At 39.5% G+C, this 27,986-nt stretch overlaps 1 protein-coding gene across 1 annotated transcript; it reads right to left on the bottom strand.

Moving 5' to 3' along the window:
- Positions 1-27,851, bottom strand: parga (poly (ADP-ribose) glycohydrolase a). Its single transcript, XM_085369230.1, has 18 exons — positions 27,775-27,851; positions 26,479-26,541; positions 25,668-26,339; positions 25,418-25,550; positions 23,016-23,138; positions 22,811-22,891; positions 22,366-22,440; positions 18,005-18,097; positions 16,619-16,773; positions 11,305-11,384; positions 11,149-11,209; positions 10,614-10,689; positions 7,382-7,529; positions 3,550-3,628; positions 3,349-3,457; positions 2,701-2,806; positions 1,474-1,602; positions 1-883 (listed from the first exon to the last, which is right to left on the bottom strand). Exons 2-18 carry the CDS (start codon positions 26,493-26,495, stop codon positions 702-704), a joined length of 2,319 nt encoding a protein of 772 aa, XP_085225356.1. The 5' UTR covers positions 26,496-26,541; positions 27,775-27,851; the 3' UTR covers positions 1-701.
- Positions 27,852-27,986: the final 135 nt, after the last annotated feature.

Below are 27,986 nucleotides of genomic sequence, written 5' to 3' on the forward strand. Positions count from 1 at the left end.
ATCCATAGTAAAATATGCCTTAAGGACAATATGTATGTTACACTTCGGTATCAGACAGGATATAAAAGAGCAGCATATATTTGTAGAATATTTGATAAATAAATGTTACCCATGCATAGACTACAGAATGGCATCTCATTCAGGCACCTCACCATAGCCCGGGTACAGTAAGTAGAGAACACAACTCATCCAGAAAGTGTAGCAAACACAATACAAGACACGATAACCACGGAGGATTATCATGTCCTGGATTATCAATGGTGAAATTTGTTCACAACCATGCATATGATGAATATTTGGGCATATTTGTATTTAGTGTGTAAAATAAAAACAAAAAAACCAAACCCTCCACATTACATCTGGACTAAAGAAAGAACAGCAACCAGGATTTACTATTGCTATAAGTCTCTGAAAAAAGTCACCACATTTGGTGCCGCACTATGAGATTCCTATAATACCACCAGTGAGAAAGGCAGAAATGTGTTTTGATAGCTTGCATGTTGGGATCACAAACTTAAAGTGTGTGTGTGTGTGTGTGTGTGTGTGTGTGTGTGTGTGTGTGTGTGTGTGTGTGTGTGTGTGTGTGAGAGAGAGAGGGAGGGAAAACAAGTGACCGTAACCACAATACTAAGGGCACACTGCCTCTTTTACAAAGTGTGAAAGGAGAAGGGAGGTAAGATTAGGTTACAGTTGTTTTCCTGTTAATGAGAGTCTGAAGTCACAGGAGACATCCCAGAATCCTTAGCAGTGTTCAAGGTGTCGGAGGCTGCTGGGGAAGAGACTGTCTCATAGATGAATCTGTAGAGGCTGACGTCAGGTCGTGTCGTGTGACAATTCTTGCACACCTCGTTGAAGTACTGGTTTAAAAGGTCGTACAGCTGCCCTGTGAGGGTAAAAAAAGGGTGGTGGAGAGAGGGGAAGAGAGGTGGAGGAGAGACAAAAGGGACGCGGTCAAGAAACATGTAAGGAAGACGGGATTTAAGAGAATAGGACCAAAAGCACAAACGAATCGTGAACGAGAGAAACAGACACTCAAGCAGGTAAGAAAAAAAAATGAAGGTGTACTCGGGCTCATTTATAAATCAAGCGCACATACGCACTCGCATACTGCAACCCCCCCGTAGCTCCACTTTAGGAAATGGATGGCTAGAGGGGAATTTCTCTGAAAGGCTTCAATAAATGTCAACAGAAGAAAAATGAAGAGAGGGAGAGGGAAGAGGCCGGGGCCAGTTTAGGCAGTAATCCACTCTGCGGCTCAGGCTGAATGGATGGGCTGAGGAGCGGGGATATGGCCCATATGGTAGAGTACCTTAACATACCCATGGAGTGTGTGCTGTTATTTATACACACAGTACTGTAATGACACCAAGAAGGAAAACCTCCCTTGAGGTACAAAAGCAAAAAGTTCCTGTTTCTAATAATTCTACTGAGTGACCACAGCTTTGCCACAAACGTCTTTTGTGTGAATCTTACCAACGGTGACCCGACTCTCGGTGAGGAAAGCGTGCATTTCATGAACATCTTTCATCAGCTGAGCATCTCCAAATGTGAAATACGCCACATCTCGCCCAGCCTCTGCTGCTGCCATGAATTGAATCAGCGCTGAAAAAGAGAGAAGGCGAATTTCAAGACGAAAATTCAGGCGACAACATTCCAGAATATAAAACTATAAAGGTGTAATTGAGCGCTGAAAAGCATGACAGACTAAATAATTGGTCAATAAGCCAGATAACGTACAGCCTGTGGCATAAAAGAACATGAGTGGCAATTTGTATTAGTGGAGTAAATAATCCAGTGTTGGTAGAATAGCCTCGTAAACAGCATTCAGTCTCTGAGCTCCTGCAAATTAGGTTTCATGATTTTTAAATATTTAACAGAATGGTTATACAGTTCAGATTAATGACATCATTTGCAAAAGCTCTGTAATCTTTACTTCAAAATACCCGACTAGTGTTATGTAAATACCACATCTCAAGTCAGCTCCTGGACTTTCATGTAAAATACAGTTATTAGCTTCCAAAAATACCAACTATGCTAACACTGGAGCTAATGGGCGGGGCCCCCCGGAAGCTAATATCATCCTCGGGGACTATGTGAAGTCCAGGGGATCTATTCATAGTATGCTGCAGAGGAAATTAGCAGCTTCAGTTTTAAATCCAACAGTCCAGAAGCACAGCCTTAAAGCACTGATGTGCACAGCAAAAACAGGGTACATGCGCCATGAATTTAGGCATACAGAAAACTCTGCACATCCAACACACAATTGGCCAAAAAACAACAGTAAGGGTCTCCCTGCTTATGAAGACTGATGTTGTGTAAGCAAACTGAGACCAGCATCAGCTGGATTTATGGTCGTCTTTCTCTGTAATCAATCGCCCATTTAATGGAAAACATAAATGTGTCAGATGATCTATAAAAGACTGAAAAGGGACAGGAGAGTGACACCCTGGGAGAGCTTCTAATTGACTAGAGAGGCTTGAGAGAAACAGCATCTTGGAAATTGTCGTACACCATTAGCTACATAAATGCTGAAAGTCCTTCAGCAGGGGCTCTACTGACTGGGAGATGCCGTGATCAAGTTTGAGCTACTGATATTCACTGCAGTCTTGGGAATCCAGCCTTAAATTTTTAACGTAAGAAATGTGACACAGATGCTAGCCTAGTTTATAGATTTTGTTGCCATAAATCATCCAATTATACCTTTGAGCCGTGTGTCTCCGCCAAAAGCTCCGCAGCCCCAGTTGCCTGTGGCCACTGCAGAGAGGTGCTTCCTGTTGGCATTATTTCGATGGAATCCGCAGTATGCCTGGAACGAAAACAAAAGAGGGAGAAGGATGTAAGAGTGGGGAAGACAAACAAACAGTACAGTCTTTTCTATGATCTCTCAGAGTCTATTAAAATTAATTAAAATCACATTAATGTATAATGTGGGGGCAAGTGTTAACCCTCAGGCTGAACCATAAGCAAATATAAAAATATGCAATAAAGCATTTACTCGACTGAGAAGAGAAAAAAGTCCGTTAAAAAAGTGCATAATATATATTTTTCTTAGTCATGTGAAGAAAAAAACTGCAGTAAATTGGGAGTAATACTATTGAGAGATATGTAGTATTTAGCAGTTAAGCGGTTTTACATATCACTTAGATTTTAGCAGCTGTACCAGACAAAATGTCAAAGCTCATGGTAGTGAACATTTTATCAAAAACAATATAACATCGGCCGTGTTCGGCACCATCGCACTGACACCTTTAAAAAGGTACTACAAATTAGAGCAGCACTTTATAGGTTTCTTGCCACCTTTCACAAACATGTTTGGAAAAAGAACCGCTGAACTAAATCTTCCCTCACCTTGTTGAGTTCTCTGGTCATCTTCTCGGGCAGAAACTGTTCCAGGAAGTGCCTGTATTTAAGAGCATCAATGGCCACAATCTCTGTACATCTTCTCTGCCAGTCATCCCTGGGAATGAAAGAAAGATTTTACATTTAAAATATCAGCACAAGTACCAACAAACACAAAAATAATCCTATGGAGGGGAGAGAAAAAATTACCTGGGTGTCTCGTCTTTGTGGATACCCACCCATTTGTAACTCTCAGCATAGCCAGAGTATTTACTGTATTGTTCAGCTCCTGCAGTATAAGACAAGGGAAATACAATATTACTCATTGCTCAGCAGTCAAAGCACACAGCAGGTTCTAAAATCAAATTTAGCGCTTTCTATGCTCCACATGAGCATACAGAGTATCAGCTTATATTGAATTGTCACGAATAAAGCCCACTGATTTAATAAGTAATCTGCTATGGGGTTTTAAATGAAAAGCTTTGAGCTACAACTGGGAGAAAATGTAAGAACAGAACAAGCAAAAATTAATTACTGACACACCCGTGTTTTTAAGAGATTGAGTCCTTTGTAACACCTAGGGTTATGTCCTAAGGGTTAGAATAATACACCTATGCTTCTTTCTGAAAAGGCTGCCCCTTAAAGGCTCCATACATTAGGAATGATGTGGTTATATTACACTTTGTTGAAGAGTAGAAGTTAAACATGTGAACTAAAGTTGTATGAGCAGAGTATGAGAAAGTGTTTCTTAAGTTAATGGGCAGAAGCCACTAGAACAAAAACCAGCAATTATGGATAATTTTGCAAATATTTAATAAAAATTTTTTAATGTACATTTTTTTCTGCATTACATATAAAACTTTTTTGGTTTCCACAGAAATTGCGTTTTCTAGTAAGGCACTGGCTGTGCAAACAAAAGGAGCAGTTGCTTTAAAGGATACTGTGCCACTGCAGGTCCAGCACTGCAATTAAAGTGCTTTCCACAACACCAGCGACTCCTAACGTCAAAGAACAGGCTGCCCATATCACTGTGTCCACCAAAATTCTTCCTCCTCTCTATTCACCTTGAGCCACTTCAGTCTGGCAACCGCCCATAATGGCATCCCGCTATGCTGACGTCCATCAGGAGATTGCATCGCAGACCTTGTCTTCCGGTGTAAAACGCCAGTGGGCATTCAAACTTAGACTTGAGTTTTGTTTTACAAGTACTCTGACATTAAAGTTCCAGATGCACTTGAAGACTTGTGCTAGGGCATCGCTAAAGATGAAGAAATATGATCAACTCGACAAAAGAGAAAAGAGTCTAGCAAGAGAAATGGGACTTTAAGAGGAAACACAGCATTCGTGCAAGGAATACTGAAGATTTTAATGAATCTATGGCATAACTGGCCCATTCCATTAGTGCAGCAATGACCTTAGTTGGGCTATAAATTCTTTTCTGTCCAAATGTAATAAAGTTAAGTGGAGAGGAGGAGGATGGAAGAGGGAGAGAAGCACTATGAGGGGAGGGAAAGAGGGGGACAGTGACTAACCACCTGAAGGTCACTGGGGAGAGATAGGAATTTCAAGGAAGACAACATGGCGCCACATAAAAACAGACAACGATTGGCTTGCTGACAGAGTTCGTTTTTTTTTTTCCATTGTGTGTGTTTCTTTGGTAAAGTGGTCCAGCAGCATGAACGTCATCCTATTTGTTTTTTCTACTTTTCAACCGACCAAAATAACAAGCATATAAAGTATGCCGAGGGACATCCGACAATGCAAATGTATTTTAATTTTTTTCAGATTTGTGTCACGTTACAAAAAAACAGAATCAATCAATAGCAGGCATTTTTGAGCGATTTAAGTCAAAAAGATATATTCTCATGCCAAAAAGATGAATTTATCAAACAGCATAATGTCTCAAAATGATCATTTTATGAAATAAAAGCATCAAAACAGTAAAACAAAGTAAGTGTTTATATTTTTTCCACACGTCTGCATATCTTAATCTGCACAAACTTCTTTCTGTTGACACTGTCGAGATGTGAGGCATGGAAAAGAAAAAAAGAAAAGGTAGGATGACCAGAATTGCAAGAGGGAGGCAAATGAGAGGAAAGAATAACCGAAACACTGAGTTGGAGGTTGAAAAATAGAGCAATTCTGCTTGGGAGAAATGAAGGATAACCAAGCAGTCCCATCTGAATCAATGCAATGGATTTACCTTCGGACTGGAAGGAAGTATGAGGGCAAAAATAAATGGAGCCCAATAAACACAAAGAGCTCAATGAACAGGAGAAAATAACTCAGTGATGGACGAAACACCGGTTTGAACCAAAATGTAATACTAGAAAGGCATGGGAGATACATAGATGTGTCTAGTTTCTATTGGAGAAAGAGGAAAGCCAACACAATACCAAGGAATAATTGCCAAATAATAGCCTATATACCCCATGGCATGAAGATAAATTAAATGTAGAGTATTTATAGTCTGGTTACACCATATATCAGTGTCTAGTGGTTCTATATGTTTTGTAATAGTGTTTACTTTCTACTTGAAATAATCCAGTACATGTACATTACATAAGGGGACAGCTTGCATTGATACTCAAGTATTATTACACAATCAATAAATCTATCTATCCATCTATCCATCCATTTTATGACAATATTTCTATGTTGCAGGATCAGTACTCTAGATTTTCCTCTCCCTAACCACCTCCTCAAGCTCTGAAAGGCGGTATAGAAGGGGGACACCAACAGCCAACCAACAGATGTAAGTTCTCAAGCACGTCCTGACTCCGCCACATCCTCTCCTGGTAGGCGATACCTGTAGAAGGTGCCTGTAAGTATCTTAGTCAGATGTCTAAACCACCTCGACCATGTCCTTTGATATGTAAAGGTACTATAGCAGCTCAATACTGAGCCCCTCCTAAATGACTCCTCATCCTATCTTTATAGGAGAGCCCTTTCGGAAGAAGCTCACTTCCCCCACTTATGTCCACAAAATTACTCTTTCAGTCACTAGCTAAAGCTACTGACTTATTAGAGTAGGGATGTAGATCAACCAGTAAATTGATAGCTTTGCCGTCTCTTCACCACCACCACAGATCACACTGTACCGAACGCTGCACAGCTCCTCTACTCGAGACAGCAAGTGGAGTGAGCACTGAGTGAGCCCTCCACCCATTTCCAGCCAACAACTACTATCTCAAAATTGACTTGCCAATTTCATTCCCACCATATCACATTCAGTTGCAAACCAGTCCAGTATGACCAGGAGGCCATTAGTCATTGAATTTAAAAAAAACACCTCATTCACAAAAAGCAAAGAGGTGATTCTGAGGCCCTCAAGCTAGAGACAAGCCGCTATTTGGCTATGCCTCAAAATTCTACCCATGAAAGTTATGAAGACAACCAGTGACAAAGGGCAGACCTGGCAGAGCCCAAACCCCACCACAAACAAGCCCAACTAAGTGGCAGCAATGCATAGCATGCTTTCACTTAGCTATAGCCCAAAACAAGAGGCCAAATACACAATACTCCTGAAAAACATCCCACAGGACATCCCAGGGAAAACCGTTAGTCAAACTCCCTTGAGATGATCAAGACCTTTTCCAGTGTTTGACAACCAGGTTGAAACCACACTGTTCCTTCTGAATCAGAGGTTCTAACTAATAAATGGACTCTCCGGAGGATCATGCTCATCAGGCTCTCATTGTTGTTGCCCAGGTGAGCATGGAGATCCCCTGGAGGACAACAAAGTCCCCACATGGTGACTCTTACAGCGTCCTGCTCAGTGACTCCAAGAAAACTTTTCAGCACATACTGTAAGCACAAACAAAAGTCAGGACCCATTCCCCAGGCAGAAAGAGCAGGGAGACAACCTTCTTATCCATCTGAAAACAACCCCAAAACATGAAATCACTTTTTCTTTAACTAAAAAAAAAAAAAAAAAAATAGATTGCAGTGATCAAGTTCCCAGTAAAAATGTCATACAAATCAAAGCCTCAAGACTTAAAAATACATATGTTTGTGTGAGAAAAAGAAAGAAACTACACACCTGTGATGATGAGGCATTCATTGTATTCAAGAGCTTCAGTAAAGAGGCGAGAGATAATGAGTTCAGGGTTGATAAGGAACCTGATTTCTTCTTGGACCAGTCCATGTCCTGTGACTCCACCACCTACAAACCTGTTGGCAAAGTCCACCTAGTGAAATACAAAAAAAAAAAAAAAAAGAAAAAGAAAAGAAAAAAAGAAGGACATTTGTTTGGCCTCAAACTTGAAATTAACATTTATTTTAAAAAATACAGATTTCTATTTGGTTTGTTGCATGACATGACATGTACGGTATGACATACTGCCCTTTGACCTATCAGTATAAATGAGAGAATTTGTGAAATTCTGTCACTGTCACTCCTGTTATTTAAACAAATACTTCAATTAGTGTCTCATTATCTATCCTTTTGTCCACTGTGGCCATTTATATCAGATAAATCTATAAAGATCATTGCAATGATCCTTCCTGCATGGAAATAATCCAATCAGGAAATTGTAACAGAACACAACCCATGAAGTCTAAAGATGTACTTCAAATCTACAGTGCATGAATGTGTGCAGATTTCCCACATGTCTGAGTTTTGCATTTTCTAAGAGGCCTCACTATTCATTATCTATTCAGTGTTTATTCAACAAAGAGAAAAAGGAACCGGCCAATAAAAGGTCATTGCTGTTCAGCAGTCTGCCAACTTTATCTGCGTTTTATCCAGTTGCATCTTTTATAACTTACTAAAAGTAAAGGACTTGTCCATCTGAAATTTTTAAGACTGAACAACATATTTGAGTTATGTCAAAAACTACAACCAAACCAATTTGACACCAACTCCTAGTGTCACAATCTAAAGTCACAAACCCTGAGAATCAATATACAGTCAGGTAAAGAAAAGAAAAGTGCTACAGCTCTGATTCTACAGGCCTCAGCTACCATGTTAAAAATGAAAGTTCATGACAATACAATTAGAAAAAGACAATAGTATGGAAGGGTTGCCAAGGGAAACCCTCTTCTCTCTCTCTGCAAAGAACATGGCAGCACAGTGTAGGTTTGCCAAGTTGGATCTGAACAAACACCAAGACTTCTTGAACAATGTCCTTTGGAGATGTTTGATGAAACCAACACAGCTTCTCAGCAGAAACACCTCAAACCATGTCAAGCACGGTGGTGGAGTGGTGATGAGTCAGGCTTCTTTTGCAGTCACATGACCATGTTTTTCAGTCTTAAAAAACTTCAACCCAATCCAGCTAAAAAAAATACATATATAATGATATGAAATGACCAAAATAACAGTCTGGACTAGGGATGGGTACCGGTTCTGACATAAACGGTAGTAACCAGACCGAAAAGCAGCGCACATTTTGGTGCTTTATTTCGGTGCTTTTTTTTCCTGAGCTGTGATACACTTTAGATTCTAGCCAATCATTTTACGTTTCCGAGGATAGTAGGCGGGCCCAGGTACGTACGTTCTGTTAGAGCAGAGCTACAGATTAAAAATGTCCAAGGCGAAGCGGTCAAAAGTCTGGCTGTACTTCACAGCAAAATATGCAAACTCAGCAGCAACAAGTGCTTTAAGCTGATACTGTGATACTGTCAAAGGAGGTAACACCTGAAATCCGATGAAACACCTGGTGACGCATAGCGTTTTTTTTAAAAGCCCAGAAATGCGCCGTATTTGATAGCTTGCTGCGAGACCTCACACCGAGCACATCTACTGCGGGTGGGTTACCTGTTATGCAACATCCCCCAAAAACACGAAGAGGAGAGTCCTGGCCCCTAGCCCTGCCAGTGTAGCAGAAATGATGACGGATGATGGTGGCAGCAGCAGCCGTTCTTCTCTGCGTGAGTAGCTAATTTACATTGAGTAGGCTAACCACGTTATTACATTAATGCACGTAAGGTGAACTAGCAAACATCATCATAGCTACATGCGGCTGTCCTCTTGTTTGATGGCAGATACTCCCTTCACCCTGGCTAAAAAGGCTAAAATGACCAAAGAAAAAGTGGAAAACAGTTAAACATGAGAGGTTTAGGACAAAGTTTGTGTTTTTTCCATTCTTTAAGCACCGGTTTGAGCACCGTTTGAGCACCGGCACCGTTTCAAAAGTACCGATTTGGCACCGGTATCGGATAAAACCTAAACGATACCCATCCCTAGTCTGGACTGATATTAATGACATTTTCCACATTTCAAAATCCTCTCTGTTACCCACAAAGTTCAAGATCTACACTGAATAGAGTCCAAGAAATAAAATTTTAAAAAACAGCCCAGGGATTTGTTGAAATAAGATAAATCCATACCAATAACCGATATGTTTGTGCTTATTTCTAGGACTCATGCTTCTTTGGGGAAGTATTTTCAGTGTGGTGCTTGAGCTTCATGCCTTGAAAGACCAGATCTTGTTTTTGTGGCACGCATAAGAGAACATCCCATTCAAATCACAATGCGGATATTTAAACAGCTTGTCAGGGGTGAAGGTTCTGCTCAGTGGCCCACAGCTACGTCAATCTGTGTGACAGTGGGTTTGTGTATGTTTTCTAACCAGCCACTCAACTCCTCACCTTCACTGGTTTACCCCTAACCTCACCCCCCACCCTTCAATCTCACCTCCCGACAGGATGACAGCTCGCTCTGCCCTATCAAAACTCAACACACAACCAATATCCAGCCTGCTGAGGTAGCCATCAATCCGCCTACAGGACTCCAAGCTCACTGGGTCACCCCAGTGAGATGGATCCCCGACGTCATCTTTGTCTCTGTGTGCCTCCTTCTCCCTCATCCCCCACTCCAGGGTCCTCTCCTCCACCCTTGCCACTCGGAGCTACTCATGTGTATACATCAGCTGTCAACTAGAGTAAAATAAATGCGGCAGCTACACAGAAACAACAAGGGGGGTAAGAAGATGGGGTGAGTCACTGCAGACAGAGATTCAATAACTTGCATTGATATGCACAAAAATCATACAACTGGTTTAAAGCTGAAGGTCATATTTTTACTTTTTAAGCAAGAAAAATAGACTGATTTTTCAGTCTAGACTGAATCATACTCATTAGGTGTAACCACAGTAAAAAACTGCAGAATACCATTTGTATTTAAAATTAAAATTCTCACATTAAAAGAGAAAAGATGCTGTTAAGAAGTGCTTTGGATATTTTTAACAAGACATGGATGACATGAAAGTATTTAATTACTGAAGTCAGAGGTAAAACTGTGTGCTTAGTGTGTGGTAAAACATTCCTACCTGGAGCATTCCATATCCATGTTCCTCAATTGTCCCTTCACAAGTGATATGCAGGCGTGTCAGCTGAGTCTGAGAGCTGGACAAAAAAAAGGGGAGAAAAAAAACCAACGATTACAAACACTTCAACATTCATGTGGACTTCTCATCCACATTGGGGCCCTTTACTCTTTCAAATCCACCCTTTAAAAACACTGTCCTACTACTACTTTCATTGTAGGAATTTATATAATGGCAATTATCTGTGCACATGAGCACCAAAGAAGCTATGAGGAGTTGATGGTCACTATCCCACTCAGACAAAATCAACACACTTCAGAGTTATTCAGGAAAGATTTAGTGAAACTTTGATAGAATTTCAGGGTTTTACTTCCTGTTAAAATAACAATTACTCCCCTACAACAATTATATGCCTTCACAGAATGCAGAATATACTATTTGTTTTGGACAGAGTATGCCATGAATCGCAAGATAATTTATTTTAAATGCACTTCATTAGTTTATTATGTTCATAAGGAACCAGAGAAGTAATTATTACCTTTCCCAGTCTGGTGGATTGTTTAGTGTTTGTCTTGTAAATGTAACAAGACCCTTGGGTGCTTAAAAATAAAGCAGACAAAAGGTTATTCAACTGAAAGACACAGGGAAGCGCAACAACTTCTACAACATTATGTTAGTTATTTTCATTGCTTACTAGTCTGTGTAACTCTCCTGAAGTAACACAGCAGAGTTTTCAATTTCTCAATTTTTCTTGGTGAAGGACCTTCAAACAACCTGAAACCAAAAGAAAATGCATGTCTGAGTTAAAAAACACTTAATTTAAAACACTACATGAAAAGGTTTATACAACTTCTGAAAAAAAGAGTAAAATGTACAGTATCTCCCCTTCAAAGTAGTGTCTGTATGCCGTTCAGGCATATAAACAGTCAAACAAATTGAATGGTGACACTTGGCATTGTGCTATCCATCCAACTATCCAGTAGACCAACGGGAGGGGATGTAGAAGTGCAAGTCATCACAGCAACACTTCCACAGCAATGCTGAAAGCATAACCTTTCCAGAATATCTACGATGGAACATGAAGCCAAATCTAATTCAGGTCTAATTTTAGATTTTTATGGGGCAAGTTCCAAAACTTTATAATAGCACCTGTATTTTTGACATTAAATAATGTGTTACATTTTAGAAGATGAGAGGCATTAATGTTTCACTCATTTATTATCTAAAGCTCACTGCACAACAGGAACATGAGTGAAGTCACGCTTTCAAACTGGCATGATGTCTCTCCCATCTACCCTCATCCTTCATACAACGGCACTGCCTGAGGCCCCGTTTCAGTTTTTCAGTTACTATTAAACTAGGGTGGAGGGATGGAGAGAGCATTGGATGGAAAGCTTAAATCACCCCCATTCTAGTACACTCCCTCCATTAAAAGCGACCTAAGCTGATGACTAACCATAGTTCAGCATCTCTCCCTCCCACCACTTTCTGCTCAGACCGGTAAAGAAATAAAAACAGAGGGAACAAATTAAATGAAAAGGTAATTTGCTAAAAGCCTTACTGTGAGTAAAGAAAAAAAAGCTATTTATTTAAGATAATTTTTTCATGTCAGTTTTGGTTTTCTCTACACTATTTTCTTACACAGCACCTTACTCATCCTCTGTGAACCCCTTCACCCCATCAGTTCCTTTAGTCAGTGTTAATTTGGCATAATGTATCCTGGAGGACAACATTACTATGAGAAAGTGTAAGTGAAACAAGTAAATTACAGTGGGATTTACAGTATAGCCACAAATTATACCGCACTTGAGAAAGAAGGACTACTAATTATGAAGGATTTTGTTACAAAATATACTGCAGCAATTTTCATTTAAGGACAGTAATTAGTTGGTTCTTGTCGTCTATAACCGTACCTACTGCATAAAGTGCATATGGAGACAATATTTCTGACAGTTTTGCCATAACCTGTTCAGCTATTTTCTTGCAAACAAGGTAGACCATCTCACAATGACTTAAAAACAAAAACGGGTATTTATTTCTTACTAATGAGCCTTCATTGTTGACCAAACTTTTATTGGAATTCCCTATGTCATTTTCTTCTCAAACCCAGGAAAAGAAAAGCCATAAAATGACAAGTCTTCTGCTTTCTATCCTCTTCCTTGAATCTATCCATCACTTAACAGAGGACAAATCTCGACAGTTCTGCCAAAACAGCAATCAGCAGATTGCTTGCTGCTCTGTTTGCCCAAGACAGAGCGTTAGTGTAACCGATAAGCAAAGTGACGGACACTCCCTCAATTACTGCGAGAAGGGGAGGGCGTGTAACGATCCAGGACCCATTTTAGACTGCAGCGGTTGTCTCGTCTCGTTTCCTCAGAAACACAAAGACTTTTTTCCCCCTCTCTTGGCCTTTCCTGTATTTTGCTCTAGGCAGAAATACTGACAGTGAAGGCAGACCCAAGTGGTCTGAAACAGCCAACGCTGCAACTGAAATCAATACTTACATCATTACAGACACAGATATCGTGCCCTCAAACAGATGACACACAGATGACACTGAAAGTGCAATTATGGAGTTATTTGCTGTATAATACTATAACAACAAGAAATATTTAGGAATTCATGCAGATAGCAGGAGACTATGTAAAGCTACAGAGTGGGATCACCAAGTGCTGGGGCGCAAAGTGGTTCCCAACACTCTGCTGACTCAGTAACTACAGTGCAAACCTCCGCTGGCACTGACATTAGTACAAAAACTGTGCGGCAGAAGCTTCATGGCATAAGTTTCCACTGTCAAGCAGCTCCTGTAGATGTGATGTGTAGGTGACCAGTACTTTGTCTATATAGTCTAAGATGCATAAATCAAGTTATATTGATATGAATGAGATGTTATTGCCTGAATTCAAATCATATTGTGCTTTTATAAGATGATAAAGGGAATAAATATATAGACAGTATAAAAGGTGGATTCAGCCCATGGTTGCTGAAGTCCTGTTTTGAAGATCTCTGGCTCTCTTCCACATTTTCTCTTCATTCACCCTCAACTGGTCGAACCAGATGGCTGTTTTTCTCCCCCCACTGTCGCCAAGTGCTTGCTCATAGGGAATGGTCTGACTGTTTGCAGTTTTCCCTGTATTATTATGGGGGTTTACCTGGCAATATAAAGCACCTTCAGGTGACTGTTGTGGTAATTTAGCCTTATATAAAAAAAACCAAATGGAATTCGACTGAAAGATGAAATTGAGTGTTTCTGCTATTGCCTTGCGTCTGACTGTGAAAACGCACACTCATTGGATAATGACTGGTGATTAACAGTCTATTAGCCAGTAAACATGTGTTTTCATAGCACAGATAAGCCTCCAGTTTTAAAACATAATATAATGAAGATTTACAAATTCAAATGAATTTTTATTCAATATGATCAAAAAATGAGTGACTGAGGCCATAAACTCAGATCAACAGTGTTTACAAAGGTCAGATCAGAAAGCCGCTCTTTCGTAGACTTCTACAGGACCAGAAGTCTTTTTTTTTCAACTACAGCTATCGCCATCTGGTGGCTTTCAGATAGAATGGAGGCTTTAAGGCACTTCTACATTGTTTCACAGTCTACACATAAATGTTACCAATGGGTCATTTTAACCTGTTAGCAGCTAGTTGCTAGGCAATGTCATGGCATCATGGTATCAGATACAGATAAGAACCATCAGGGGTCAAAGATGTACCTGTGTGCCCATTTTGATTGTTCAACTCCTGAACATGAAAGAGTTGTTTGTGGGCAGATTTTGTGTGTTATGCTAAGATTATTCCATTTTAATAATATCCATTTTCCACCTTTGAATTTCTTTTTCTCCACAGCAAGTTCATTTATTTTCCAATTTATTTTGACAAACACCACCATGACGAGCGATGAACTAGTCACTCTGGTGAGTCAAACTGGAGCGGGAATCCATTAAACGCCTAAAATGAATACAAATGTTGATATTTGGCAGCAGTATATCAATAAAGCAAGAGGCAGCATATACAATAAACTGAAAAATTTATTTGTTCCATCTGAAAATGACCAGCAATTAGAGCCCATGTAGATAGCAGAGAATGTCAAAATTCATAGCACTAAATGTTCATGTTCTGCAAAGAATATGGGAACTCATTATAAGGTATTACCGAACCAACGCCTTCAGTGTGTCAGGCAACAACCCTAAGGTATTGCAAATGTCACTAATGAGGAGAAGGGCCTCATGGAAATAGGGGAAAATTGAGTTGAGGTATTGTCTGGACAGTGTTCAGGATATACAGAGGCACTTACTGTCCAAACATGAAGTTGCAAAGCATGTAATAAAATCTAATTATAACTCTGTTACCAGCCATTCTCACCTATAAACAATATGTCAACTTTCTAGCCACTATCAAATGGGGGAAAAATACTTGGAAAAAATGCCTATCCGATTCAATTAGCTACCTGTTCATAGTCATCATGTCATAACTTTTCACACTCAGACAAGTTTTGCTTTTTGTAATAGTTTCTTATGTTCTGTTATACACAAAACTTTGCTTTGTGTCATAATTCATATGTCATCCACAGTTCTTGTCCTGTTTCACATAAATTCTTCTTTCTTGTTACCAATACTCAAAACAAAACATTGGGCAGGAAAACACAACAGTAAAAATCATTTTCAATTCAGATAAACTTCTAAATACACTTCCGGAAAAACAACAGCCACTATAAACAGAAGACGTGACTTAGATAAATGTAACCACATCTGTAATAGGATAAACCAGATCAATGGCGTAGTAGCTCATCCAGGTAGAGATCCATCACAATTCACAGGTTACTGCTCATAAAATGAGAAACAAAATTTGGTTGAAAGCCTATTAGGCGATCATTGAGTGCAATAGGAAGGAATAGAGAATCATGTGAATTATGGATGAGGGATGCTTCACTGTGACATAAAATCATCGGTCATTAAGCCGAATTCGTTTTAAAAAATAGTTTTTATTCTTTTAAGGTGGAAAATTACGTTCTCTCCATTTAGGTAGATCTTAAAAAGAAAGTAAGTAAGAAAGTAAGATATTTAGACTGGCAGTTTACTTTAACCTGCTATATCTTTACAATGTCAGCTGTCACCTACACTTCACACCTGTTATGTTCGGAGCAAAAGCACAACAGCACATCATTGTTATACGTTTAGGCTATAAAGTTGCATGACTTCCTTTTTTTTTTTAGAACAAATAAAGTGACACTTCAAGTTATGAGAAGCCAGTGACACACAGACAAGCAGACAAGTGTTCACTTTAAAACAGTCTATTATAACAATTTGTTTCCATTAGCTAACCCATGCTTTCTTAACACACCACTGGTTTTGAGTAGGTTGTAAGAAAGAACTCCAATTTAACACTCCTACTGGGATCTCCCTCCCACGCATGGGGTATAACATGGAGAAAGATCCTCAGCCCACAGCCCCATCCTCAAATCGATAACATGATATTTGCAGTTACACCACAAACTGCAATATAACAACTAAAAACAAATGACAAACCGTGGCTCCATTCATACAGAAATCAGTTCATTGTTTTTCCAACCACTGCAGCCAAGGTAAATTTCGACACTGAATGTGCAAGAAACAATATGAACAGAAAGTAAGTAAAAACAAAACAATTCATCTATTAAGGGTTTTCAAGGCAGTAGTGCCCCCTGATGGATGTTAGTTTAATTTGAATGGTAGGATCATTAAAAACAGAGTCGCTCAAAACAATCACACTGAGGCAGATAGCTGAAATTTATAAGAAAAAACCTATTACTGATATGTATTATAGATACTGAGGGACGGATTTGATCCTCAGTTATAGGGTAGAACAGCAACAGGGTTCAATCACCTTAGACGTCCTCTGTCCTGCTCTAAATAAAGGCTTACAAAGCAACATTGTGGGCACTAAAGGGGAAAACCTTTTTTTGTATAAAATACTAATAACAGCAGGCTGCTGGTGATTTCTTTTGTTTTGTGTGCTTTCACCTGTAGAAGTTGATCTCAGGATAATTGCCATACTCGGACTTGCGGGAGTTGCGTCGAGGGAATGTGCAGAAGAAGGCGTTGGCCAAAAGACAGGCTATTTGCTCCTGAGAAAGGGTCAGAGACTGATTCATCCTTGACTTAAGTAAAGGAATTGGCTGTAAATAGAGAAAAAAACAGAAAAATCAAAAAATCCAATCAGTGATTTGATGATACAATGCCAATGCTACAGTGACAAAGCAAAAAGTAAGAGAAGGGATTACAGTAACAAAGACAGATGCAGAAAAAAACAGACAAAGTAATATGGGTTTAGTGGTGTAGGCTAAAGAGCTAATGAGGATAGACAATTAGTTTAGCAATCTAGCAAACACTGAGAGTTCCATTAGCTAAATGGGTGGTAGCAATTAAGGTCCCAGTTCTCTTGCTCTCCCCCAGGTTTGTTCAGTCAGGCACACAGGGCCCATCCATCTTCACTGATTAAGGCTAAAGAGCCTCCCAAGGCTGCCCAGTTAGCAGATCAATACCAGCTCTAATAACGCACATATAAATATTAGGCTTGACGCTTAATACTGCCAAACACAGCTGAGAGAGTCAGAAAGCTTCATTATTCAATATCTGCAAATAATGCCCTTTAAAATGGAATTTGTAACAGAAACTCCATCCTCTAGTTAAAGTGGATAATACTTAAACCTCTGCCCCTGGCTCTCAACGTAAACAGGAACTAGAGGGATTCCCCTATCCCGCAGTGGGAGCTGAATTCTCTTTATTAAATTATACTGAAGACTGAAATAGATAACGTGATTACAAAAATACCAATCCTGTAATTCTCAGATAGCTAAAATTGATGACAGAAGAGGGAAACAAGGACAAATGGACATGACATTTAAAAGAACTCTGACATGGATCTCCATGTAATGTGAACTGCAAAAAGGCCTTCTGGGGTTCAAAGCGGCCGATTTCAAACCCACACTACCAATGTGTCTTGCTTGGAACAGGAATACTTGTGGAAATCTAAAGCGATAGACTGCATTTTAAAATTCAGAAGTCCCAACTTAGTGCACCGAATTCACAAAAAGTAAGTGGAGTTTCCTAAGTGCAAAAGCATAGCACATGAAATGGATGGCAGAACATGGACCTCTCCTCTCCCAGTCCTCTTTTCTAATGAAGCAGTTCCTGATATGGACCAAAGAGTTGGATTCATTAGCTGCGAGTTGTAACTCATAAGTTGATGCACCATCTAACCCGTCCTGCTAACTTACCACACTTTTATTCGTCTTCCTGCATACCTTAAACACTGCTACTTTCATTAGTAATGCCTGACCTTTACACATTTCCAAAGCCCTTAAAATAAATAATTTGGTATAAATACAGACAACAATCAAAACCTACCATTGTGCACAGCCGAGGAGCTTTAAGTGCAAGATCAACCATAGCAGGTAGTACGGTATCAAACAGTTGCTGTACCTCACAATGTTCAAGACACTGAAAAGACAAAAAAAAATACATGTAAGCTTAAGTATTGTTAAATGAGATATGTGTCGAGCTGACTGCCTACTTAGGCAGTCAGTTACTCGGAGCCAGCAGTCAGAGTGACTGATTATATGTAAGTTGACATATTGTTTTGTCACACCACAGATTTCTCTTAACAAATGGAGAAAAAAAACCTAACTTTTTGTTATTTATTTAAGAATCAAACCAGTGCTTGTTTTTGTGCTTTACATTTTCTGCTCATTGACTTGAACATGATTTTGACTTGTTTTTGTCCAAACAAAAAACAAAATCTGTCTTTTTTATGTATAAGTACAAGCTAAGAAGCTACGTCTTCATTTGTTGCACTTTCAACAAATATACTGGAACAACTCATTCATGTAATAAATATGAGTTTTAACATCAATCCATCCATTTTCTTCCCCTTATCTAGTTCAGTGTCCAAGGGGCTGGAGCTTATCACAACTGCCCAAGTGTGAGACACAGGATACATCGTAGCCCGGTCGCCAGTCTGTCACAGAGCTAACAAGGACAGACAACCATACACATGCGAATTCATGCATAGGGCTAATTAAGGCTCAAATTAACCTAAACCCACATATGTCACACATTGTTGATGTGTGTTAAATTTTATAAATAAAATAAAATAAATTTTCCACGCATTGCTTTCCTCATTGAATATTAACAAAAGAAATGATGCACGGGTTTCATGCAATTAAAAAAGAGCCATAAATTATTCCTTGTTTTGTGCATTTGTTGTTCATTTTCCCTCAATTTTAAACGTGCCATTTTTTAAGGTTTAGTATTGTTTTCTTAAGCCCAGGACCCAGGATGTAACTGAAAATCTGAGGATGAGCCAACTGTTTGATTAACTTGACATGGTCTAAAAACAGCTTTACAGCAAGTCAGAGGTCATAAACGTACAACAGTAAGCAATATCTACGCAATTTTCTCTCATATCCAACAATAAAAACTCAAGTTTCAGTTTATTGTTGTTATAGGATGAACTCCCACTACTCAGATATCAATAATACTTAAACTTCAACAGTGAAAAAAAACCACAGAAACAGAAATGCTGCAGAGGCGTTCACTACACAGAACCCTTTTCCAAAGAAACTACCATCAATCTAGGAATGAGCTCGCCACAGCTGAGGCATCCATACTTCAGCTTGAAGCTTACCTCAGCATCCATCTGCAATTCCCCCTAAAATAAACACCCAGTTATTCCATCATACGCCCCAGATTTACAACGCAATCATTTATGAGTGTATTGGCTTCGAATGTCACTGTCATCAATCACATGCCTTATTCTATCAAGGTAAGCAGGGGAGCTTGTGCTGATTAAATGGATCTTCTGGGAGCAAATGCAAATGACCAATTGTGGAGAGAGTGGCAGGGTGGCTTGATTTTCCACAGGAAGTCTTTGGTGGTTGATTTGGCCAGGGGCATTTATATGGCTGCAGAGCAGGTCTGACTAAATGCTGTCAGGAGTAATGAGCTGGCAGACATCATAAAGCGCTCCTGTGGGACTAATAGATGGTAGCTGGTGATGCGGCAGGATGAGGGCAGAAAGACAACCCCCCCTTTTCCACAGCTAGAGCAGCTCACCACAAGGTTAGGGTGGACACACAAACTATACATTTCACATCCATAAATATGACAGACCAAGTTTCATCAGGGCAGTCAGGATTTAGTGCTTCATAGCATAGTGATCGATTAGACATTGATCTTCCATACATTCTAGTCTTTACAAGTCATTTTAATTTTCTGGCAGCTCAACCTTCACAACTCTTGATTTGACTATTTAATTTACAGTTCTTCTAAGGGTGTTTCCCCAATACATTTAGTGTCAAACCCTACATTTCAAGACATTGTTAACAGTGAGAGAGACGGAAGCAAACAAGCAAGCAACAGCGCACAAAAATGAGAGGAACAGCCTTGTTGTCTTGCTGCTATATATATGTTTGTGTACTGAAACATCAGCTGTACTGTACTCCCGGACTGGGTTTGTGCTTAGCCCTCAGACATTCGTCAGAAAATGACACAGTGACAGTTTCATTCGGCAGAGGAGAAACACTAAGACAATTTACAGACAAGCCCTAATTTGGAAACCTCTTTTTTTTTTTTTTTTACCTAATGGCTATTACATGCTGAGCGGACTGTCAGTCACAGGCCCAGGAGCCACGTATCCCTTCACTATTTTACCTCAGTGATACAAGATGTTGCACCACATTTAATTAGGTTGTATTGGCTTAGAAGTTCAGTGGTTAGCATTCGTAATGACCACAAAAAACAAATATGACACTGAAAACTGTTATATCAATCAGCTGGTTTGGCCACTGTTATAGAATGGCTGACCGTTTGTTTCTTCACGACATTAGAGTGTGCATAACAAATAAATCGCTTTGCATGAAACAGGTCTGCCGTAGAAAGACAGCTGTTAATCATTTCTGCTTAAGTGTTGTCATGAAGGTCTGAATGCTTGATACCAGTCACAGCCAGCAGGTGTGCTGTGCCTACGTCTTTCTATTCAAGAATATTTAGTGGGTGGATTCATCACTTGGCTAACTGTTGCTTATGTCAGCGGTCCCCAACAACCAGGCCACGTACCCGAGTCGTTTGGTATCGGGCTGGAACCAGTCCGTGAGTCATTTGGTACGAGAGTTGAGGCTCGGGTGTGAAATTTATGGTTTTCAGGGTTTTTATTATTCTTTAAACGTTTTTATCGTTAACTCTGTTTCCCTGGGTCTTTTCCCGTGTCTTATGAATAAATCCTCCTTGTTTTGGGTACCAGCACTGGTTTTATTTTGTTGTATTTATCCACGACACCTTAAAGGCCGGTCTGTGAAAATATTGTCAGAGATAAACCGGTCCGTGGCGCAAAAAGGGTTGGGGACCTCTGGCTTATGTAATCAAATTCTGGTTTCTACTGTGTCATTTAAACACTGGTTTGTCCTTCTCTAGTGAGCGCCGCTTGCCTTTATAAAATGTCTTTGGAACATAAAAATGACAAAAGTGGGGGAATTGCTGTGGTCACGACAGCGAGCAGGCAGTTGGAGTTGCTGATGAAATTGCTTCCGGGAAGACCAACTTACTGCCTGGCCTTACTTAGCATCCTTACAGACTTAATGGGGGCTTTTAATTAAATTGGATTAAGCTATAAAAAGGCTTAGACAGCTATTGATCTGCCAAGCTTTCTGACTTACTAAGAAAATATCTCAGAGAGAAGGAAAAAAACAATTCTGAATGGGCTAAATTTAGCTGAGTAATCCACGATGAGAGGGAACAAGCATTAGGTTTAAATAACAATTTGGCTGGACTGTGCCGGATATCACAAGCACTCACTTAATTCTGAACACTGCATTGTTATAACGATTCTGTTCCTAATTGATATACCCAGGAAGAATTTAGGAATAAAACAAATGCTTCTAAATGCTAAAAGTAGCTATAAAATTAGGCTTCAAATTGAATTTGCTTTGCCATCTATCTTTAGGCTCTTTTGGGTGCTGGTGTAGTTAAAATATAAAGTTTCAGCCTGTGCAGTAGACATAATAAGTAATAAAGATCATACTTTATCTACAATCTCTAAGGAGAGAAACTCTGTAAAAGGGCTGACACTTTAAAAAGTTATCTTGTAAAATTGAATGACAAGAAATCATTGTCCCATATCTAAAAATGTTATCCTCATAACACGAGTGCAATTATAGCCCCTAACTGTCTGGAAAGAGGATAAGAAGTGTTTAAAAGGATAAAGAGGAAGACAATAAAAAAGAAGACATTCCCCTGGTTCACCTGAAACAGCTGGTGCTGCTATGCTCTGTGCTCATCTGTCCTAAATGTGCTCCCGGGAGACTCACAGGTACCGTGAGGGGATGACACACACTAATGGGCTTACAGTCAAACAAAGACAAGCAGATTCCCTTTGCGATAACAACTTTACTTTACTATCAGCTTTAGATTCATTCTTCATTAGACTAACATTTAACCAGATAATCATGGTGACTTAAATTTTGCTGGGACTTACAAGTCAACAAGGCTCAATCAGATTCAAATAAATCTTTATGAGTTTTTTTTCATGGTAAAGATCTTATAAAAGGATTCTTATTTCTGCTATATTCAGCAAACATGTCTGTACAGGACAAGTTGTTGGAATTAAAACATTTTCAGTAGTCCATTAGGAAGTTGTGCTAATATTATGCCTTTTCTTTTGTACAAGACAGGCCCATAAACATCAGGTAACAGTCGTATACTGAACATCGTACCTCTGTACAAAGAAGGTTCAGGGCAGTGAAGTCCCATTTCTTTGCATGGGCTGTGTTATACCTAAGGATTGCATCCTGAAGAGAAGAATGAGAAGTTAGAAGTCAGACTGAAAATGTAACATTTGCGCACAAAAGTACAAATCTGGTTTTATAAATGGTGTAAAATACAACTGATGCAAACTCTGCCACCATGTGGTTGCTTATGGAATACGATTTGTATCTTTGCCATTGCTTTCACAATATAATTGGAAACAAATATGCTCAGAAATTCTTCAATATTATGTAAAACACTTAAAAGCCTACTGTGGTCATTTGTTTGGCAACTCTGGCAACACAAATTTTTTCTGCTTTTTGAAACAGTTTACAGGAGTGTAAGTGTTTCAGGGTTTCAACTGCTTGGTTTCCATATTTTAGGTTTGACTAACCAGTGTCTCTGATCTCTTACCCTCACATCCAGACAACTTTTGAACCCCCTCTGCAAAGCAGTGCGGATCAGGTCCCATCGACTTTGGACGCCATTTCCATCCTACACAACATAAAAAATAAATAAATAAATACAAACTTTTCTTACATCAATGTTCTTGCAGTAACTAACTTTATTGTACTGAAATGGCATGTCTGGATGGAGGGATGCTATACAACTATTATACCTCGGTCTCCATAGGAAACAGATTCTTCTCAGAGCAGGGCATCTTCACTGACAAATCATCCCATGCATCCTTGAACTTGGTAGGGTATGGGACAGGGACTTCTCCCTCCCTGAGGAGATCTGTCTGTAACAGGGAAATAAAAATGCAAGAGGAAAACATGTTCTTTACAGGTTACTGTTGTTTTTAGAGAAATTATGATGAAATTAACCGTTTTCCCTTTGCTCATTAAAAGAATGCCTTTTGGTTTATTTTAAAAGCCCCTGAAAGTTAGAGCACGGCTTGGTAGATAGTGTAAAAAATTAAAGAATAAACTAAAATTTCTATAAAAGCTTATCTTGTATAAGGCATTTTAATTGCCTCACACTAAAGGTAAACGCATAGAAAATAATAATACAAGCATTACATATTTTCAAGTCATACATTTCTTTGATGCGTAATGAACTAAAAGACAACCAGTTTTCAGTGTACACATTAGATCTAATTAAAAAATTAATTACAAATACATTTTCATTCTTGGAATTTAGTGATTGGCAGCATCTAGTTTTTGTGGCAGTGTTTGGTGATGGTAAGAGCAAGTTGTAGCAGTAAAGCAGCACTGACTATGTCCCTGTGGGACGAGCAGTGGAGGATAGTCTGATAGGACTGCTACTGACAAGTGCCCCTCAGGGGATCATGGAGGACGGCTTCACTCGGCCCAGCACTGTCTCTCTCATTCTCATTCACCCTGTCTGCATCTCAAGAGCCATTCTTTACATCATCTTTGCCAATCCTCCCAGTCTTCTTTTCTCTTATATAAACACATTTCATCAAGCGATGATACACACTCACCAGACACTTTATTAGGTACACCTTGCTAGTACTGAGTTGGACCTCCTTTTGCCTTCTGAGTTGCTTTAATTACTGTAGCATTGATTCAACAAGGTGCTGGAAATATTCCTCAAACATTGTGGTCCATGTTGATATAATAGCATCACACAGTTGCTGCGGATTTGTCGGCTGTACAGCCACGATCCAAATCTCCTGTTCCACCACGTCCCAAAGGTGCTCTGTTGAACTGAGATCTGGTGACTGTGGAGGTCATTTGAGTACAATGAACTCATTGTGATGTTCAAGAAATCAGTTTGAGATTATCTGAGCTTTATGACACATTGATGCATGATGCATTATCCTGCTGGAAACAGAAAGATGATAGCCTGTGCACTGGGATCATTCAGAGATAGATAAACTCAGTCAGCAACAACACTCAGGTAGGCTGTCATGTTGAAACAATCCTCAGTTGGTACCAAAGTGTGCCTAGAAAATATCCCATAGACTATTACAACCACCACCAGCCTGGACAGTTAATGCAAGGAAGGATGGAGCCAGGTTTTTATGCAGTTTAATTCAACTTCTGAATCTACCATCAGAATGTCACAGTACAAATCAACACTCGTCAGACCAGGCAAAGTCTTTCCAATCTTCTATTGGATCATTTTAGTGAGCCCATGTTAACTGTAGCCTCAGTTTCTTGTTCTTAGCTGACAGGAGTTGCACTTAGTGTGGTCTGTTGCTGCCATAACCCGTCTGCTTCATGGTTCAACATGTTGTGCATTCAGAGCTGCTCTTCTGCATACTTTGCCTGTAACAACCGGTTATGTGAGTTACTGTTGGCTTCCTATGAGACTGAAGATCTCTGGGCATTTAACTCTGACATGCCCTTATTAGCCAGAGAACCGCCATTCACTGAATATTTTCTCTTTTTCACATTATTCTCTGTAAAACCCAGAGATGCCTGTGTAGGAAAATCCCAATAGATAAGCATAAGTATTAAAAGACTGAAAGAGTGAGACAGTAACAAAGGAAGACATTCCCCTGGTTCACCTGAAACAGCTGGTGCTGCTATGCTCTGTGCACATCTGTCCTAAACCTGCTCTCGAGAGACTCCCAGGTATCGGTGAGGGGATGACACACACTAATAGGCTTACAGCCAAACAAAGAAATGCAGATTCCTTTTGCAATAACAACCTTAGTTTACTATCAGCTTCTGCATCATCCTTTATTAGAATAACATTTGAACAGATAATTATGGTGAGTTAAACAAAATCTGCCTCATAGGTTAACAAGGCTCGGTAGTCAGCAATGTGATTTAAATAAATTGCTTTATTTCTTTAGGAGTCTTTTTTTTCCAAAGTAATACTTTTGAATTACAAATATTCAAGCATGTTGGATGGAAAACATTTTTTTTAATTCCCCATAGCCTGAAATACACAGAGCAGCCATCAACATTCATGACACGTTCAAATTCACTTAAATAACCTTTCTTCCCATTCTGATGCTTAGTTTGAACTTCAGCAGGTCATCATGAACATATCTGTATTAGCAAATACAAAGATCCACAAAAGAAGAAGTGGCTGTTGACTCACCCTGACTGTGACAGTGTGATGAGGTGCTGATTTCAGGTGGGACAGAGGAGGGGCACACTGGGGTAGTCTGTTCAGCTCATCTATGGGCGTCCCCTGCCATTTTGTCTCAATGTTATGTGATGGCCATGAAACACTATACAGAAAAAAGGCAGAACAGGTAAGCAGACAGCAGATTAACTAAAGGACATTATGAATATAATGGCATTAGGGCACAAAAAAAAAAAGTTGTAGTGAAAATCTTTCCAAGGACCTTTGCAAAATTGCATCTGGCTGGCTTTCAATTAAGTCCTGGCTCATATTAGATGACCCACTGTGGTCTGCTATTTCAGCATCCTCGGATCCGATTGCAGGAAGATGTTCTCTTTCTTTGGTTGAACTTCCTGGATCAGAGTCTTTGATAGTCTGCTGAGATTCCATTACCTGAGCCTTTGCAAAGGCAGAGCGCTCTGCACAAAAACCTCCATCACAATCCTGGTCTGCAGAGTTGTTGAACATGGTTTTACAGACTGGACTATCAGGACTGAGCATCTCCACATCAATGGGGGTACACACTGGGTTTTTGGAACTAAAACTAAGACAGGGATGGAGTTTTGTATTGGTAGTGTGTGCAGCAACACAGGTTGTCTTAGAGGGGTGAGGACCTGGTGAACTGGGCCTCTTAGATTTCTGCCCATTAGAACACTGTGTTGGAGCTGTGTTACTTTTGCTGCACGTGAGCACAGCTTCATCCGTGTCACCTGCAGACCTACAGTCCATCAAATTCTGGGAAGACACATCATCATGCGTGTTCTCTGTTTGTGCACTGTATCCTGTAGCGTCAGACGTTTGTGGTTCAAAACAGAATTCATCACTTTCATCTGTGAGGTTAGTTTTTGGAGCATCATTCTTTACATCTTCTTGATTAACCTCAGCATTTAAACTGCTGCAAAAAAGAAAGAAAATAAAACATAAAATATACTTTTATCATAATCACACATTTTCCATCAATATCTTCTTTAATTAGCAGTACATTGGAAATTAATCATGCAAGACCAAGCAAACTGTTAACTTGGATACTTTACCTCATTTGAGAATCCATAACTTCATCCACGTTTAACACGTCATACAAGACTAATCAGAACCAGCTGTATTAGAGAGAAAGAAAGTAAATATGCTGGCACAGTAAGAAAAGGCAGTTTATATACACTCATCATTGGCATGTCAGGGTAATTTGAGGCTTTTAATGGTTTCTTTGAAGTTTTCCAGGGTGGCATGATTGTGCAGCAAGATAATTACTTCAAACAACTGTACATAAGTACAAGTTATGCGGCTGTGTGTTTTCCAGCGTCTGGAAATATACCCAAAGTTTTAGAGAGGAATTGGTAAGGATGTTGTTCAGTGATAACCCTGGAACTACAAAGGCTAAGCCTCCCGTGAAGTGTCGACTACTCGAACGCCAGCATCAACGTCCACATTGACAACGTCCACATTGACAACGTCCACATTGACAACGTCCACATTGACAACGTCCACATTGACAACGTCCACATTGACAACGTCCACATTGACAACGTCCACATTGACAACGTCATGGACTGGAGGAGTATCTCCATATACTTCAACTTCATCTCAAATCAATAGCTAACCAAAAAATAATAAGGGTGTTTATATATTTGAGTTTGTATATATACTTTTGATCAGGTGTGGATTAGAAAAAAACCAAATTCACTTCATTTTTTGCACCCAATTCTTGTATTTTAAAGCGATTACAGATTTATGTTGTACAGTAGTTAAAAGAACTGTTCAAAGAAATCCTTACAAACCAGAAATAAACATGACATTCAGCCTTCGTAAGCAACAACATAGAAACAATAGAAATACACGGGTCTTGGTATGTATAACTGGACTTCTAATACAGTGAAATACAAACTTTGTTTATTCCTAGTGCCGTTTGGAAGCTACAGTAAGACCTAAATAGGTGTTTTGGTCCACTTATTACATTCTGAGACTTCAGCGAAGATGGTCGTAGGTAGATGTTCACAGTAAGTTACAGATTCAGTTCATTTTACCTGTATATATGTGCATTAATTACAGACAAAGACGGCACACCGCGAAAAAAACGCACAGCTGACAGCTCCAACAAAGCTACGACGAGCTGGCCAAGCATATTTTCTTCATTTGACACGTCACTTTCACGCTAAAACGACAGATTTTTCTTTATCTTACTACCCTGAGCGCACTGCAAAAACACAGCATCTTTAGCTAACTTAGCTTTGATTGGCTATAAATGCTGAAGGTTAGCCTCGATTACTGTAGCTCGGATTAACCTATATAAGCTAACAGTGCGGTCGTCATTCAAATAAAGAAGCGTAACTTACAAGCTTGTTCCTTGTTCGAGGCTTTTAAATATAAACTATTTTTCTCCACATTATTCACTTTCACTTCGAGATGCTTCTTCTTCTTCTTGTGGCTTTTAAGGGCGGATAGCACACCAACTTACAAGTGCATTGCCGCCACCTGCTGGACCGGTGTAAATACACGTAATGCTAAGATGGTAAATGAAAGAAATATGTCAATGTGACAATGTGAG

Source organism: Diplotaxodon limnothrissa, linkage group LG13, assembly GCF_057381915.1.
Source record: "Diplotaxodon limnothrissa isolate DT_005_m linkage group LG13, D_limnothrissa_male_GT1.1, whole genome shotgun sequence".
NCBI lineage: Eukaryota > Metazoa > Chordata > Actinopteri > Cichliformes > Cichlidae > Diplotaxodon > Diplotaxodon limnothrissa.

What these genes read in the sequence shown, in the direction of transcription:
- parga (XM_085369230.1), bottom strand. An exon ending in TGAACCTTCTTTGTACAGAG is followed by an intron (nt 18,098 to 22,365) that starts GTACGATGTTCA and finishes TTGTCTTTTCAG; the next exon opens with TGTCTTGAACATTGTGAGGT. An exon ending in CCTGAGATCAACTTCTACAG is followed by an intron (nt 11,385 to 16,618) that starts GTGAAAGCACAC and finishes TTTTGGTTTCAG; the next exon opens with GTTGTTTGAAGGTCCTTCAC.